General features: G+C 26.9%; 2 protein-coding genes across 3 annotated transcripts in view; both read right to left on the minus strand.

The window, feature by feature from the left end:
* LOC107439415 (uncharacterized) overlaps positions 1 to 18934 on the minus strand; it is a 246436-nt gene that overhangs the window by 202713 nt on the left and 24789 nt on the right. The gene's annotated exons all lie outside the window — the stretch shown is intronic.
* Positions 1826 to 14410, minus strand: LOC107439424 (ketosamine-3-kinase). Of its 2 annotated transcripts, none has more exons than XM_016052019.3 (8): positions 14154 to 14410; positions 11658 to 11812; positions 10619 to 10702; positions 9796 to 9893; positions 8266 to 8419; positions 4471 to 4663; positions 3537 to 3711; positions 1826 to 2051 (listed from the first exon to the last, which is right to left on the minus strand). In XM_016052019.3, the coding sequence occupies exons 2-8, from the start codon at positions 11796 to 11798 to the stop codon at positions 1982 to 1984; spliced, it is 915 nt and encodes a 304-aa protein (XP_015907505.1). In that variant the 5' UTR covers positions 11799 to 11812; positions 14154 to 14410; the 3' UTR covers positions 1826 to 1981. The 2 variants fall into 2 exon arrangements, with proteins under 2 accessions (XP_015907505.1, XP_042901158.1); XM_043045224.2 differs by having other exon boundaries at positions 13877 to 14370.

Here is an 18934-nt window from a genome sequence, read left to right on the forward strand (position 1 = left end):
CTTATTCTCGTTGAGAGTCTAGTTCCATAATTGCTTTTAATAAAAATTTATAAAAAATCTATTATATATATATATATAGCATAATAAATACAAAAAGAAAAAAAAATTAAGAAAAACAATAAGTTTTTCACGCTATTGTATTGATATATTTTGCTTTGGCTATATTAATACAATATTAGAAAGCACACCTTTTTGAGTATATAATCGTATGAGCTGATGAAAAGATTATATCTTTTATTTTCCGGATTTTTATAAAAAAAATTTTTTTCCTTTTTTCTGGATTTTTTTGTTGCCCTTTTTTCATTGTTCTGTAATTTTTTCCATGTTTTCTCTACTTTTGAACTTATATATTGTTTAATATCTTAAAAAATTGACAATTTTAAATTTAATAAAATTAGCAATTTTATTTTCAAGAAAAATTTCTTTATTTTATAAATTTTTAATGTGCATGTGTAATATAAATATATATAAGTAGATTTTTTAATTATTATTTTAAAAAATGCTCATTTAAAACTTTTTTTTTGTTCAAATTTTTTAAATTTCAGTCTAAAAATTTTAGGGAACTAAGCTTTGTCTGGAAAGTGGCTACCTAGTTAAATATTTCATAAAATGTTTAGGATTTTTCCTATCCTAGTTTTGATTAATGTGTATTCTGATGTGCAAAAGAAAAATCAACATAAGCGACAAAAATTGAGATTTATCTTTGGCATCCTTGTATGATAAATTGCATGTTGCAAAAAAAAAATTTTTTTTTCTTTTTTTTAAAATTTTTTTCTTTATCAGTTTTCTGAAATTTTTTTTTAGTGTTCATAATATTAGCAATAGAAAGAAGTTGTCAAGCTACTTCTCTCAGAATCTGTCTAGAAGCACTTTGTTTTTTCATGGCGTCTAAAATTTTTCTATCAAATGTTTTTTTCTGGGGGTAATTAAGGGCTGCAAAAAATATTCTACTTAGTTTGCACATATTCTGTTTTGCTGGAAAAAAAATATTTCTTAGATTAATTATATATTCCTTAAACAAATTATCAAATATAAATGTAAAAATTTTGATAAACAGCATCTACAAATTTATAAGATAAAGATAAAAATCACCAGATTCATTGAGCATATTAGAAGCGGAATTTTATGTCTAATATTCTGCAACAAGATCTTAGTATTTATAAATATTCAAACACCATCAAAAATAAATAAGTACTATGTAGTAAAATTTTTATATCACTTTTTTTAATGATGTAAAGTATTATTTTGCAAAATAAAATTTCTGAGAAGCATTTCTACTTAAATTTTCTTAATTTTATTAGAAATGCTTTCGAATGAAATAAATATCAGCTTTGATCATAAATTGATCTGAAAGAGCTTTGCTTGTTCTGCGACTTTTATAGCAGTTTTGAGCATTTCTTGATTTAGGATTTAACATTAATCTGAGAAAAATTTATCAACAACTTAATATGTTTTAAATTACAACGCTATTGTATTTTTATATTTTCACTTACAAATTAAAATTAATAATTTTCCTATAAATTTAAAAATCCACTTTTTTTTAATTTTTTCACAACATAATGCATTTTTTCTTATATGATGTCTGGCACATCACAAGTTTATAACTCTAAAACTGCTTTTTTAGTAACTTCTTCGAGCAGATCAAATTCCATATAGTCATATGAATTAATTGGTATTATAATCATCGGAATAATTGACTAAACACACAATACACGAAATAAGGTTGGATCGCACACATTACCATCCAATTATTAATAAAATTATTATGTGTGACATAAATCCTATATTAATGAATAGTCTGAAAAGATGCCAGAGGAAAACATAATAATTGTTAATTTAGTTCTTTATTCTCTTGTATATTTACAAATTTTAGTTACAAATCTATCACACTTTGCTGCTCTTTGGACCACGAAACTTGTTTCGAAGATCCCAACAGGATTCTCAACTTGTTCGTTTTACAGTTTCCCTTAGATGTAAATGTTTACAAGTTTTGTAACAAGCTTCTCATTATCGATATAGAAGAACTTCTATAACCAGTACCAAAATGATTCCTACAATTGAGAAAAAAGTAGAAGTTAAATAATACACCAACATCATAAAACAGTCTGGCATTGCTTTCTTATTTTCTTACATAATAAAATAGTATGTCATTTGAAAAAATATGCAATATCACTTTATTAAAAGCCATAATTCAAAAATCTGTTTTTAGAAACCTTAAGTGCACATTTTCGTTTTTTGATTTTTACTTTACTTTATGTATTTAAAAAAGATCCCTAATTATCTTATCAACTTGAGCTCACATTAACTCCTGAATAGAATAAAATTAGTTGCGCTTCTTGTACATTTTAGAGTATGAAGATTTACACTACCAAAATATAATTGAGGAAAATGTAACAGAAAACCTAGGAAGTGATTGATTGAATAGCTCTGTGCCTGGTAGCACAATTTATGTAACAGATTTATGTGTATATATGTATATACATGTACGTATGTATGTGTATATACATACATATTATATATATATACACATATATATATACATGTACGTATGTATGTGTATATACATACATACATATTATATATATATATATATAAGCATTGAGAAATTTGAAATTAACTTGAATTTTACACATTGATGTTTAAAACAGAGGTAAATAAATCCTTTTACATTAAAAGCTTATATCCAAGTAACAGAAAAATGTCCTTTTCTTATTCTTATAATAAAGTTCTTATTTTAAATAATGTTCTTCACTTTTAAATCTGAGATGAATAATAATTAGCAGATGCTGTGGTAATCTGCATTAACTGCTGACATTCTGGAGTGTTTCTGCTGTTTAGTTTATAGCATGTAACTGTTTAATAATAGCAAGAACATTTTCATCTACTCATAAGCTTAACAATGGCAAATATAAATACAGAAAAAGTAAGTTTTTAGTGTCGTCTTTAAACATACTTTCATTGTACAAAAGATGGAATTGTTTTTATGACTTTGACATTTCAGCATTAATTTTTTGAATTTGATACACATAAGTAAAATAATGTCCCCCCCCCCAAAAAAAAACATTTAAATATAGTACCCCTCCCTGTTAATTAACAATTAAAAACCCTATCTATATCATTTCTTTATTGCTCTCTCCTGAGAATTCAGTACACTTTTATTTTCATAACAGCAAACAATCTCCAGATTTTCTTCTTTTGATGGCAGAATAATAAGTATTTAATTCTTTATAAAAACAAACGTATTAAAAAAATACGAAACATATAATGTAAATTGTAACCTGTAATAATTCTGCATCAAGATAAAAAAAAAAAAAAAAAAAAAAAAAAAAAAAAAAAACTTCAGAAATATTAATCATAAAATATATTAGATACTTGGGGAAAAAAATTATATTTTAAATATATTAATAATTTTTAACACAAATTTTTTTGTGTAATGCCTTCTCATACAAAAGTACAATGCAATTTGTCTTCTAGTTTTTGTTACTCACTTATTATATAAATGAATAAAATAAAGAGAGATGTGAAATGCTGCATACCAATGATTGAGATAATGAAACAGCTGGTACAGTTCTATTCTTTTTTCAAAATTAGGCTTTTTGGGCAAAACATTGTGATAAGCTGTGAAGAATGCCTGAGAAAAACCTCCAAACATCTTTGCTATAGCCAGATCATATTCATCGTGACCATAGAATGAAGCAGGATCGAAAATAACTGCAATACATTTAGCAAGACAAGATAGTTATGGTTATTAAAGGAGAAAAAGAATATGACATAAATTCTGGGAAATGTTACATATCACAGCAGTAAAATTAAAAAATAAATTTGCAACCTAAATAAACAGGTTTTTATTTTTTGTTTTTCATTATGAGAAAATTTATCTGTTTTTTTTTATTTTTTAGAAAAGCTTTTTTGAACTTATATTACTGATTTTGCCAAGTTTCAAAATTGTAGTTTTACACCAAATTATTTAAAAATTGAAGAAAAAATATATTTCAATTAATTAATAAATAGATCCATTTAAATATAGGTGCAAATAAATTTACAACCACAATTTAGTTCACTATAATAAGAAAATGAAATCGATAAGATCAAAATAAAAATCCTACACACATGGAAATTCACAATCCTTTTTTTAAATTCTGCTTTTTTTATAATTATTATTACTTTCTCTGTTTAAACATTAATGACTTTGGATTATTCTTCACCCATTTAAAAAGACTTAATTTGTAATTTATTAGAAATATAAAAATTATAAATAGGCATTATTCCATTTTAGCGTTATTATTATTATTTTTTAGTTCACAGAGACAAAATTCTGCAATTTAAAAGGAAATAAATTGCAGAATTTTGTTGCAACAGTTGCAAAGGAAAGTAATTTGCAAAAATGCTAATTACTAAAGTGTAGTGTTTGTTTCAAATTTAAATAAAAAATCATAATCACTACAAAAAAAAAATAGATTTCATACATACTGGCGCCTTCTGGAGCGCTTGCAGCATTGCCAGACCATAAATCTCCATGCAAAAGGGATGGGGTTACTTCGACATCCTTGAAAAAATTTGGCACTTTGAGACTCAACTCAGACCAAAGTTCTCTTGCTTCTCTGTCGGCATAATCTGATTCAATCAGTTTCAACTGACTATCGATTTTTTGAGCAAAGAATTCCTACAACAAATTTACAACGAATCTTCACTCATATCCTACAAATTATATTCTATAATTAGCACAGAATTGTTCATTAAAAATAATATATATCAAACTAAAAGTTAATCTCAATGTTATAGTTTTTTTTCCTTGGATATATAAAAATCTAAATTTATATTGCCTAACTTAAGAATTATATATAAAAAATTTTTTTTTAAAAAAACGAGATTTTTTTTTGGGAGACTGGGGCACAGCTTAACAAGCAAAATAATAAATAAATAAATTCACCCATTCTTTTGAATTAAATTTAAAGCAATTTTTTTACTCCTTAAATTACAAAATATCACATTAATCAATTGTTTTGAAACAGACTGAGTGACTCATTTAATTTTTTAAAAAATATTTTCTGAAACCACAAGTTTTTTCTAGTCTACCTACACATTTAACAAAATCTCCGAAATTTGTTTTGTTAAAGAACAAAATTAAATTTGGACTTTTTTATGGGATTAAATATTCTCTCACAGGTTGCATTGGAATGAAGCATGGTTGATACTGTAAGCCTAAACTTGGCTAATACACTGCAAGCAATACTTTTTCTGCTGTTGACTTTTACACCACTTTGTATAAACGCTATTAAAAGAATGAAAATATATTGAAATCTCTTTGCACTGTAATGCACAAAACTGAGTTTTAAGAATATGAACAAACAAGAAACTTATTTTATATCTTGAAACTGCAACAAACACAGAAAAATAATCGAAAAAAAGTTCGGTGATCAAAAAAGAAATAATTGAAGACACATTTTGAAAGAAGAAAGAAAAACAAAAACAAAACAAAAAAACAGAAAATCACCCACTGGCCAGAGGTTCTAAGACTGGATACAAAAGCAAGACAGTCAAGCTAAAAGCCTTACACTAAACAGGACCCGCACCACGAGCTTTCTGACATGGAGGAATGAATTTCATCTGGCCAGATTCCAAATGATGCATAAAACTCTACCATGAACAAGGCTAAGGAATAGGTGATTTCTAGTTATATCAACTTGTGTTGGGTGTTAGGATGTAGTTAACAATCAGTCAATCTAAGACGGGCAGTGGTACTTTATTTTTCAATGCTAAAAGAGGCTTTTCTGCAAGTTTTCTTAACTCTATGTTAAGGTGGAAATAACTTGAAAATAATAAAGAAAAATTACTAAAAGACCATTTTGACAATTTTGAAGCATTAATAAAAATTAAAAAAAAAAAAAAACTTTTGCTATAATAATTGCTCATTACAGCGATTTTGTAATCTAAATTTCAAATTGTATCCAACAGTTAATTAGCTATATCAATTACTTTTTGTATTAATTACTTAGTATAGCATGTACTTTTTAAAGTCGAAAAACTTCAAATGGGATTTTTTTAAGCAGTTAAATCACGCAGAGAGCTAAATAAGCTCTAAATTTTCCCTTACTATTATTATTATAGCAGATTACTTTATAAATTATCTTTGTAAGATTTTTTTCATGTTTGATATTAGTAACACAGCGAAATTCGGAAAAAAAAATTTTTTTTCTTTGCTACTATGTCAGATATTTAAATGTATATTGTACGTTTTATTGAAGAAATGTATTACTTGATCAAATAAATATTTAAAAATAATAACCTTCTACGCAAAGAATTTACAAACAACTTTAATTACATTTTTTAAAATATTAATTTTTTTCACCATTTTAATACAAAGTTATTGTCAAAATGTACTATAGAAATCCCCGATCAATAACTCTTGCTAAAAAAAATTTAATTTTATATTAGGTGAGAAATGTGGAAGTTTCAATAAATTCGGCATAACATATTTTTGGCACTCTCATTACGACTAAGAATGAACTTTTTTTAAAAATTAAAGCATAATTTCATTATTTTGTTTATGTTATTTACAACTATTTTTCAAGATAGGTTTTTATCATAAAAACGGTGAAAATATGTAAATAATTAAACACATTTTAATAGTTTCTCTAATTCCTGGAAATTGCAATACAAGAAATTTATCTCGATTTTTTAAAAATGATTATTTGATATGTTTTTACTTATTTTTATAGGACAGAAATAGTGTAGTTTATAAAGAAATTGAGTACTAGATCAACCTATTGGAATACGATTTATTTAAATACTAGACTAAGATGAAACAGCCAAACTAAAACAAGTGGTAATAAATTTTTGACTAAAGATGATCGATTTTTATTTTATTTTGTCGATTAGTTACCAAATCATATTTTATACCTACTGCATTAAAAATAATATAACCCATTAAAGCTGCAATAATTTTTAACCATGCAATTTTTAATCAACCACTTTAAATTTTAATAAAATTAGGATAAAGCAAATCGCTTTATCTTAGATTTGTATCTGATAACCATAATTTCTATAATTTTTCACAATTAAAATTATGGTTCAAATCTTTCTACCCTGCAAAGTATTAATGATTTTTGTCTGATAGTTAAAACTACATATTTTTTCTTTGTTTTAAAGTAGTTACTAATGAGCACATAAATAAGTAAATATTATATCCTGATCTACTTATATTGATCTACTTATTATTGCTTTCAATTTTTAATTAATTTGAGAATCATGTTTTAAGAAATGAAGAATCATATTATAATAAAATTGTAATTCTTTTAAACAACATTGTTTTAAACAACAGAACAAAAATTGTGAATAAAATTTTTTTTTCAAGCAGAAAAATAAAATGATAAAATAATATTAAGTTTGATGAACTATAAACAAGTAATTAATAATTTGTCACCAACATTATGTTGAATATCTGTAAATAAATACCAATGATTCCATTTGGAAAGAGTGATTCTGAGAGTCTGCAACTGAAATGAAACCGGAATTCATTACTTCTAGAATCAGTTTCCAGCAAGAATTATCATCATTTATCAATTTCCAGAGGGATAAGATAAATCGTTTCTCCACGGAATGTGACGTCACTCCATCTGGAATTATCATTCCAGTGAGCTCATAGTACGGATCCGGGCCTGTACTTATATAGCTTAAGTACTTTCATTTTAACCCTTTATAAGGCAGTGGGAGGTATAACTCCCACCAACACTTTCCCACCCATGGTCTTTCCCAAACAATCTGTTGATAATTTTGAAAAATACTCTGGAAAAAAAAATATGGGCTTTGTTTACATAAATTTGGGTTACAATATGGGTTAGTGTAGGGTTAAGAAGAGAGGCCAACACAAGGAAGCTATATTTTCTCTTGTGTGACATGCATTTGCTCATTTTTCACCAAGTCTATTTATAGTTATAAACGCAATTTATAAATTTGGTCATTTATAAGAACAAAAGTTTAAGTTTGTGGTTAATTCTTTATTTTATGGTTAATTCCTTACTACAGGTAAAATTTTGAATATCCCACCCACCCTGCCACCAAAAAAAATCTTAAAAAGCAAATTAGTTTTAGGTAATAAGCTATATGAATTTCTTTTTCCAATTCAAACTCAGTCTTAAAAATATTTTAACTTAACATTGCTGGAAATAAATTGCTCCATAAAAGGAAACAAGAAAAAAAGTTTATAGTAAAATATCACAAAAAGACATCAATTATTAAAATATTGCTGATAAATCTTTTACTGACCGCCCAATTTTCCTTCCAAGTGTTATCTTGAATAATACGACCACAGTAGGTAGGACAATGAAAACCGTACTGATCAATGTACTGAACACCATCATTTGTGTTTTTGTGAATAGATGCCTCATTTGATTTCAAACTGCGGTTGTGCAGATGCATTCTAAAATTTAAAGAAACATACATATATGTGGTTATATCTATTCTAGTAAATTACGACATAAACTTATATCATTCATTAAATTAAGGAGTACCATATTTTTCTGTGATTCTTGAAGCTTTTTATAATTGGCGTAAAAGTCAAATAAAAATGTTTACTTTTTTATAGAATTATGAATTTCTAAATTTCAACAATAGTTTCAAATATAAGTTTGAATCTAGTTACTGCATTAAAATATTAATAAATAATACACTAGCTAGAACTGAAGCTAAAAAGAATTCAATATATTTTATTAAATTTTTATTGTAATTTTAATTTGATGATTTTTTATTTACAGGTTTCATTATTGATTATTTGTAAATATATTTTCATGCTTGTAACACAATATAAAATTGTAGCGTATTTACCACTACAAAATTACAACTATAATTCACTAGTATACAAGACATGTTAACTCGACTCTATGTCGGGGTACTTTTTCATAGATGACGGTTGACATAGTCGATTACTCCTCTCCCCACATTGGTGACCTTCGGACGAGATGTGAACACGCCTACCTAGGCAGTAACGCCCACTTCGATATGAACACGCCTACCTAAGCAGTATCTCCTACTTCGATGGATGATCCACATTGAACAGTTGACTTGCTACTTGTGACTGCGACATTATCCACCTCCTCACACTCTTGCTACTCAGTCTCGTCTCGATCACGCACAGCGTCGACTTGCATACTTGCGATTACTCGACTGCTAACAGCAGCAGAGGAGCGACTACGACCGTGAAGTTAATACACCTCTCACATTCAGCACTAAAAAAATATGATGATCTTAATACAGCTCTCCCGGCTTTTCACAAAACAGCAATGAATCAACTAGTGGTATTCGTTCATCGAATTCTATCACAGATAAAATTCTAGTGGGGGAGTACGGTAGCGCACCTACCACTACAATTCACTAGTATATAAGACATGTTAACTCGACTCTATGTCGGGGTACCTTTTCATAGATGACGGTTGACATAGTCGATTACTCCTCTCCCCACAAAATAATGTTTATATAATTTAGCCCAAATAAATGTTAATAATTTTTATAAAATTGTTAAGCATTAAAATTGTTATCAGTTTTTATTTTTTTTTTCGGATTTTAATAATGAAAATCATTAGTTCCTATGGCATTTAAGAAATAAAGATCCTTTACTTTCCAGGAAAATGTTAACAAAATTCTAGACTGCATTTTTTTGTTATACACAGCAATTTTTCATCAGAAATTAACCATAATAAATACAGAATATTCTTGTTTATGATGTTACATCTCCTTAAGTCTAATACTTTGATAATTTTGTAATACTTGTCTAATTTTTAATAAGGAAACCACTAATACTTTGCCAGTTCATCTCCCAATTCAATAGCGGCTTTAGTAAGACTCCTCATGTCAACATATTCCATTACTAGACAAAGACCTTTGCTTAATTCAACAATCTGAAAGTTGCAAAAATAATAATTTTAATTATAAGTGGAAATATTAAACACTCAATACATTACAAGTATAAACTATACATAGTGAAAAACATTAAGGAAGTTGTGAAATAAAAAGACATAATACCAACATTTCGAAATAATAAACGAATTCTTGCATTAGAAATTACTCTTGTCCTTTCAAAAAAGCTTGTCTCATGATTAAAAAAATAAATAAATAAAAAATAAATGAAGCGATTAAAAATCTACATAATAACTACTGGATAGAAAGAATCTTTGGCTTATTAAGAGTTTCTGCCCAANTGAGACCCTGTCTCAAAAAAAAAAAAAAAATTATAAAACATAAAATTATGTAACATTGATTTGTTTAATGAAATAAGGATTTTTTGGACATGTTTTTAACAGTTATGCTTAAATTAACGAATTAAAACAACTTTAAAAAAATATTTCACTCTAAAAATTCCTTGTTATAGGGAATTTTCAGTAAAGAATGGTATATAAATATGGAATTTTCTCAAAGATATATTTTAACTTTTAAATTAACATTCATAAAAAGAGTTTAGGTTCTCTTAAAAGTTTCCTATACACTATAAAGGTTTCATAATGATTACACTTAAAAATTATACTCAGTGTTTCGTGTGGGTACTCTTGAAAAGGGTTTAAAAACTGTCATTTATGCATTAAAGATGATTCATTTTCCCTCTAGCACTCAGAAAAAATTAACTTACCTCTATAGGTGTAGGCACTCTAACTGTTTTTGTGTTATGTATTGCTCTCAAACCAGCTATTTCACCTTCAAACAATGGTCGAGCCTTTCAAAACATAAATTTAATCAGTAATCATTACTCATTAAAAATGAATTAGATAAAATAATAGAATATAAGAATAAGTTTTAAATAGAAGCTGTCATAAAAAGTTTCAAAGCTTTAAGAACTTGCATAATTATATTTAACATAAAAATCAAAATAAACTGAAATGTGACACATTTTTTTTATTAACCCTAAACAGGCCGATGTTGAGCCTTGCATGGTGGCTACTTGTTTTTACTTTTTCACCATTTTATAATTGTCATGAATAAGATAAATAACAATATAAAATATATAATTAAATGCTTATACTTTATATTATTATTAATTATTATAATTCTACCAGGTGGGAAGTAAACTTGAAATACTTCCAGACAGTTAAGAGTTAAAACATTATTTCACAATAATCATGTTTGACTTATGAAATTCCAAAGTCAAGTTTTTTTTCAGTGAAAAAAAAATTGATTTTCTCAATTATTTGTACAATATAACAAGTCAAATACAGTAGACTGTAAAATTATCTTTAAGTATATGGCCTAAATTCAAAATTACATAAAATTAAGAAATGCTGTATTATTATTCTATAAAACATTTAACTTCAAAAAGTTATAAATTTCGTTAACATAAAAATTCTAACAATATAAGAAAAATATTGTTTGCAAAATTATATGATGTTAATATTTTAAAAGCTTAAGAAATTTACAAGCACTAATTACATAAAAAAATATATTTAATAATTGTCAGAATTCATTTTTAAATTATAGAACAAATGACTGAACTATAAGAATACATTTCTACTAAAATACTACAAGTGAAAGACACACAGAATTTGAATACATTAAGTTTATAAACTATAGGAGTCTATAAATTTTAATGCACACATGCACTGATTATCATTAAATTACAGTCTCAAATTTAATTATATTCTCAATTTATTATCTCATGAAATAAAATTATATACCATAGGGTCTTTGCTAATTTTAACAAATATTGGTCCATTCTCTGTAACATAGATTTTTCCTTCATGAATACAACCACCAGTTGCCGATCCTCGGAACTTAACACTAGAGAGTTTCAAAGCAGCTTTTAACTCATTCTCCATAATATTGCCTGAAACTGTTGATAAGTTATGTTTAGTATTTTCAATCAATAATATATATAGTAAAAGATGTGGTTATTAAATATCAAGACTATTGCTGTAAAATATATATTTTTATCACTTTCAGCTTACATCCATTCGAACCCTACAATGCTCCATGTGACTTTTCTATTACTTGAAACAGTGCTGAAACTCTTTTTCAGTAAACTTCTTTAAGAAGCACACTATTTTAATTTCACAGCTTTAATGGACAGAAATCTTATTCTTTTTTAGGTATATTTGACCTTGGATCGTATTGCGCAATGTCAGAAGAATAAGAAGGATGATTTAACACTGGGATATTGTACTTCGATACAAACCTTTTGCATTAACTTGAAACTCATCATTTCCTCTTCCACAATTCAGGTTATTTTTTTTTATTTTCTTTCTTATTCTTTCATGGAGTAAGCAGAGGAATGTTGATTAAAAGTTTAATGTTCTTTAACCTAATAAAAGCATACAATTACATGAATATTAAAAAAATCATCATAACTTTGAATTGTGATTTTATAATTCCATCCTTTTCAAGTTCCTGTAAAAGTTCAGCTCTTCCACGGCATTGATTCAGGATCATAACTCAAAAGATTTTGCACTTGATATCACTCTTTACTAGTATGGGCAATTTTCAGAGATATCTAAATTGCCAGTACAGACATTTTTGCAAGCTTCTTTTTTTTAATCATCAAAATTTTAGGCAGCACATTTGTACAGTACAGGTTTCGGATGTTAAAAGTACTGCGTAAAATTCCTACCCCTTCTTTGTAAGTTCATATACTTTCATTAAGTGCACGAATCTTCCCTCAGATTAAATAAGATTACTGTTGTTTTTTTTTCCAAATTTTTTTTCTGTATTTGATCTTGAAGAGCAGGCCAAGGGTGAATCATCTTTTTGACGATCTTGGAAACATTTAAATCTCTCGAAATCTTGTGCACATGATAAACATTTATTGCTATGCCATTTTGTAAATATGTTCTTAGTGCAGTAGCACTTTCTCAAAGCTTCGTGGGAAATTTCAAGTGTATTCATTGATCTAATCCATTTTTCAAGCAACAAAAGCAACAGTTCTTATGAAACTGTTTATAGATACACTAAAAACTTGTTTTTCATACACCATATGTGTAGTTTTAAGAAAGCCTCAGTCTCATTATTTAATAGCCACACCTAGTATCTCTGTAAAGCTAATAATTAACAAATTATAATTATCATATCTATCAAAAATTATAATAAATAAAACTATTAATTAAACATAGGTCAAAATTTATTCCACATAAAAAATAATCTGACTGAATAAAATTTCTAAGAGAAATATCTTCATAATGTAACACAATTTTCAGGTCCAATACTTTTTGAAAAAAATACAAATAGAATTTTTTTCTTAATTTAAATAAAATTTGAAAATGCCTGAATTTCTGCAAGTTTCACTGACACATGATTGTTAAAAATATATAATTATAGACTTAAAAGAAATTTCAGTGATGGAATAATAAAGATTACATAAATCAATATGTTTCTGAGCACTAATACAACAATACTATAAGACTTTCTTTTTACAAAGTATTATTCTATTTCAAAAACATCAGTTTATTAAAATTTAGTTTCAATTAAAGCATATTTCCCACTCTGAATCCAAAAACAACTTGAGCTAAAGATTGTGCAGATGGCTACAAAGTACTTCATGTAATAGCGAGAAGGAAAAGAAAACTCACAACTTAGTTTACTTCTTACATATGTCAAAATTTTTATTTTTGAACTAATGTAACTATAAAAATATAATAAATAATCATACATAAAAAATTTTTAGCAATTAAAAAAATGAAATAACAAAAGTATGATGTAATGACATTCGAAAATTAGGATTTTTTTCAGATATTAATATTCATTTAATGAATATAAACGGTGTAACATAAAATGATTTATTTGATATAAATAGTTTATAATTAAAAAAAAAATTATTACAGCACTTTCATACATTAAAATACTTTTATTATTAACTAATACAATATTTAATTAATAGAAGTTATAGCAAGAGAAAATTACAAACTTTCTTCATGACACGTAATAAATGGAACATGAACACTTTAAATAATTCGTGCAATCACATTTGCAATAATTCGTGCAATCACTTGTATTTTACACAAAGAACAGCATAAACATAATCATGTTGCTAGTGTAAATTCTAATAGCATCTTCAAAAGACGATGTTTTCTAAGATCTCATGAAAATTCAAAATAGTACAAGCAAAGTTAGCAACAAAAAAAAAAAAGTCAAATATTACATTAAAATCACGCCTAAATTAACTGCAGATAATTTATGCTTACTTAATTTTAAAAGGACAGTATAATTAAGTGTTACAAAATCTGTTCGCGTTAGTGTTTACTTGGGAAAAATAGATTCCTTTCCAGCTACAACTTCTGCAAACTTTATTTTAGCTGCCCTAGTGAATGTACGTATCTATTATTATGTCATTGGGAAATTTTAAATAACTTTTGTAATTTTTTTTGTTTATTTACATTACAAGATCGCTTTAACTTTCTTATTTCTGTATTTGTCATCCGTTTTTGCTTGTAAATATAAAATCAATGGATACATTGGCAAAGCTTATAGCTTTAATAGAGATAGCAATACATTTAGAATTAAATGACGTCATAAGAATCCGAAGGAAAACCCTCGATTGTTGCGCTCCGTGTGGCGAATTGCCAAACCATACCATAAATCAAAGGTCGCCAAAGTGGTCTATATAGACCCCCAGGGGTCTATTTAACAGAAGTGGGGGTCGATCTGAGCCACGGGGTCGACCGAATCGGAAGAGTCGAAGAAAAAACAGTTCATAATATGCAAATCACTCATACCTTATTGAGTATGTAAAATTTGTGAATTTTTTTATGATTGACTTAATATCAGTTTCTTTATAGAACATTAATTAATAAACGTATATTTATTCGAGTGAAACAAGTATTTACGTACCAGCGGTCAGTGGCACGAACTCTGCACTTCTGGTTTATAAGTCATATGCATATGTGCTCTTGTCCAAATGTCACTTGCGACGAGCATTGACGTTACAAAAAAAATATACTCAGTTTCAGCTATCTTTGCAAACTGTGAACAGTGTTGAATATTTGCAGTGTCACTATTATAACTTTTATAGTTTTGGATAATTAGCTATTGTTTCGATAAAGCCATTCGTTCAATTTAGTATCAATTTTAATTATCAATACATGTAAAAAAGAAGGTAGGCATAATAATATGGATTTGTACAGCCCGCGACAAAACTAGCACACTTTGTATTTTTTTACGAAAATTACAAAATTTTTGAAAATATTATTATTTTAATCTGGTGTGTGTTTTTAACTGTTCTTAATAACAATTTTGTATGAAATAAGTTTAATTTAATTTCCAGTTATACTAAACTGCAATGTTTCTTGACAATGGAGAAATATGCTGAGGGCAAACGAAGAAAATAGTTCCCGGCGCGATGNTTCATCAAAATTTCCAAAAATCAGAAAATATCAAAGAATGGACTTAACCGCATTGGCTTCTGAGCGGCTCAATTATCAGTATTTTTCAAATCTGCGACAATTAGAAATAAAAGAAGAAGCCTTGGAAATATATACAGGCCATCTTCAGAAATTGAGCGACGGTTTTAAACTGCGCTTTGTTGATTTGGAAAACATTGACATCCCTGATTGGATTATTGTGCCATTTTCTGTTCAAATTGAAAACATGGACATCAACCTGCAAGATGAGCTTGCTGAATTATTATCGGATCTTGAAGCTTTCTAAGACGCTTTTTAAAAATTTAACAATAAGCAAATTTTGGACAAATATAAATATAATGCAAAAATATGTAAAACTTTACAAAATAACTCAGCCATTTATGCTAGCATTTCCAAGTTCTTTATGGTTGAAGCCGATTTCAGTGACATAAATTCAATCTTAACTAAGTAACTTAACTTAGTAAGTAACAGAAATAAATTAAATGTGGAGTTTCGAGGGGATTTAAGATTAAAATTGACCAATTTTGAACCCAATATAGCGAACCTTGCAAAAAAACACCAGGAACAACCATCTCCTTGATTCCTACATAATTTCTTATTATTTAATAAATATTAAGGCATTTAAATTTCAACATTATATTTTTCATAAAACTATCGTTACACAATGTACTATTACTTTAATAAATGTACAAACACAGTATCTAATAGAGTTTTATTTTAATTAACAGAAAATTACTTTTATGGGGGTCGATGGAGATTTCGAAAAATTATATAGGGGTTGATGATCCAAAAAGTTTGGCGACCCCTGCCATAATTTATAAACTTGGCGATTGCAGGTGGAATTGGCGATGGATTACGCGTAAATGTGGTGGGAGAACAAAATTACAAAAATCTAAAAAGTGTAAATCGATATTCTTTTTCTTCTCCTCGACTAGCCATGATGAGTAAAAATAACTCATTAATTCTTTTTAGTAGAGACTTAAAAAAGAAAATTACCTTTTTATTGTTAGGATCACTTTACAAATACACTGTATTTATATTTTATTAAACGCAATAATTTATATTTTATAAAACGATCTAGTTTTTTGAAATAACAGATTTTATTTTTTAATTTTTTTTACAAGAATTGTGTTTGCGAAGTGATAAAAATAATTTATTAATGAACCAATGACAAAAAATAACGTAACATTTTAATACCGTGTTTTATTGGAATTTTGAAGAATTAATTCTATTTAGCTTTTATTGTAAGAAAACATAACCTGTTTCATTTTAATGATATTCTCTGTTAAATCAATCTTGATAAAAGAATAATGTAAATTTTTTTATGAACATTTTTTTTTAGAAATTAACAAAGACATATTATTTACAAGAACAAAAATTAGAGTATTCAAAAATGTTATCACACTTTAAAGTAAAAATTTCCTGCAAATGAAAAAATCGATATTTTTACAATTTTAAAGTAATCGGAAATTCGCTAGTGAAAAAAGAAATATGTGAAAAAAATTACAAATGAAGGGATTTTTCTTCAATTCCCTATGTCGCGTTTGTTTTATTACTAGAAGCATTTATTGTAAAAAAAAAAAAAAAAAAAAAAATTAAATTATTTCTTTTTCAATGGGATGAGATCTTAAACTTCGTGAAAAATTGATTCAATTTCTTAATATGCATAAAAGTCCGTAAATACTTCATTTATTACGGAGGTCATAGATATCTTGATACTCTTTCAATATATAAATGCAATTAATAGATAATGCTCATTTTCAAAAATATATTTTAATATTTACAAATATTGCGTGCAGGTTTATACGTAACATACATACGTATCAGTTAAATTTTTTGAGTAATTAAAAATATAACATAAATAAAAACGCTGTAGCTGTCCTTAAGGTGTGCGAGTGATTTAGTTGAATTAAAATAATTGCAGATACTCCATCCTAAATAAAAACTCTTACAATTAATAAAGTCGTTAATAGCAACAAATAAAAATTGTAAAACAATAGCATTATAGTTATACTATAAAGTAAAAAATACAAGAAAATAATGAGACATTAATATTAAATCAAGAAATATATAGTTAATTGTTAGCACAAATTCATGAACAATATTTATAAAAAAGATTAGTTCAAATTTTCTTCAAATTTACTTCAAAATTCTTAAGAAAGCCGCAAATTTTTGATAGAACGGTAATTAAGGCACTCAGCTAAAATTGATACTATCCCAGATGATAGCTTGAAACCCAAATAACACTAGAACTACACCGAAAGAAACACGGATATAAAAAAAATCGGATATAAAAACTTTGGGAAAAAAGCACTAGAAAGAAAGCACTGGGGGAAAAAAGCACCCCAATAACAATAATAGTGATTTTCGTTAAACACGAATTTAATGCATTTAAATAATTATTCAAGCGTAATTAAATATTTTTAAAAAAATAATAATTTAGATACGAAGTTTAAAGTTTATAGAACGATATATTTTTTGAACCGCTGAGTGGTTAAGGCACTGAGCTTTCATTTTAAGGAACTGTGGTTCGATCTTCAGTGGCGGCATAAGGCCCCTCCCCATTTTCAAATCAATGGGTAGACACTTGCTAAGAAAGTAAAGGCGAGCTGTGCGCACAATAATGGCGATGGTCACGAAATTGTGGAACCTTTACCCCCTAGCCCACAACGGACTGTTGCGATAATACTTTACTCTAATATATATTTTTAATTGTAAAAACAATTAAATAAAGTATATATTATTGTTATACATATTATGTATCTAATAGAGCGTGTAAATTTAATGTATTAAATAACAGCAGTCTCTCAGAAAGTTTTATCGTTTGATGATTTTAATCTTTGCATTAATCAATTTTATCTTTACATTTATATAATATTTCTTCTTCTTTCTTGTCTAACTTTTTCTTTTTTTTTTTTTGTTCACCTTGAAACCCACTCAGTTCATGTTGGATACCAGTTTGTCTGGAAAATAAAGACGGTCGATGCGCAACGCTGACTAGATTGCCACCACCGTTGGTTTCAAAACTATAACGTTTAAACTATTATGTGGCTTAAAACTTTGTGTCCTAATTCTTGGGAAGCTTAAACTTTTACACCCTTCCTGATTGACATTCTGGCGTGAAATATTTAATGGAATTTAATTTATACCTTAACACTGCTGATTAAACTTTGACAAAACGTATAATCAAGATTATTTAAATCAATGGAATCAGTTTTCTTACATTTAATGATTTAGTTGAATACAATAAATGGTACTTAACTTTTAATGTTTGTTGGTCAATTATTCACATTAAAGAGCGACCTAAATTTAATGGAATATTATTTTGTATAAGTTAGACTTGAATCTATTAGATGTTTTTTTTTACATATTTTGAATTTTATATCGGTATTAAGTGTCTATTTACTAAGTATTTACTTTTTTTATATTTTTATATAAAAGCAATATACATTTTGTATTGGTTTCAAATAATAATAATAAAATAATTTAATTTTATATAATTTAAATGAAAGGTTTTTTAAAGACAGTATTTCTGAAAAGATGATTATTACTAATTAAAACAATTTTATTCAATGCAAAGCATTTAAGAATCTATGAAATAATAC

This window comes from Parasteatoda tepidariorum, chromosome 2 (genome assembly GCF_043381705.1).
Source record: "Parasteatoda tepidariorum isolate YZ-2023 chromosome 2, CAS_Ptep_4.0, whole genome shotgun sequence".
NCBI classification, from domain to species: domain Eukaryota; kingdom Metazoa; phylum Arthropoda; class Arachnida; order Araneae; family Theridiidae; genus Parasteatoda; species Parasteatoda tepidariorum.

Excerpts from the sequence above, each read along its gene's own strand:
- LOC107439424 (XM_016052019.3), bottom strand. The coding sequence starts at position 11,798 with ATGGAGAATGAGTTAAAAGCTGCTTTGAAACTCTCTAGTGTTAAGTTC. Across the intron at positions 4,664-8,265 it reads CTTGGAAGGAAAATTGGGCG|GAATTCTTTGCTCAAAAAAT; the intron begins GTCAGTAAAAGA and ends AATTTGTTGTAG. Across the intron at positions 3,712-4,470 it reads AAGCGCTCCAGAAGGCGCCA|TTATTTTCGATCCTGCTTCA; the intron begins GTATGTATGAAA and ends AATGTATTGCAG.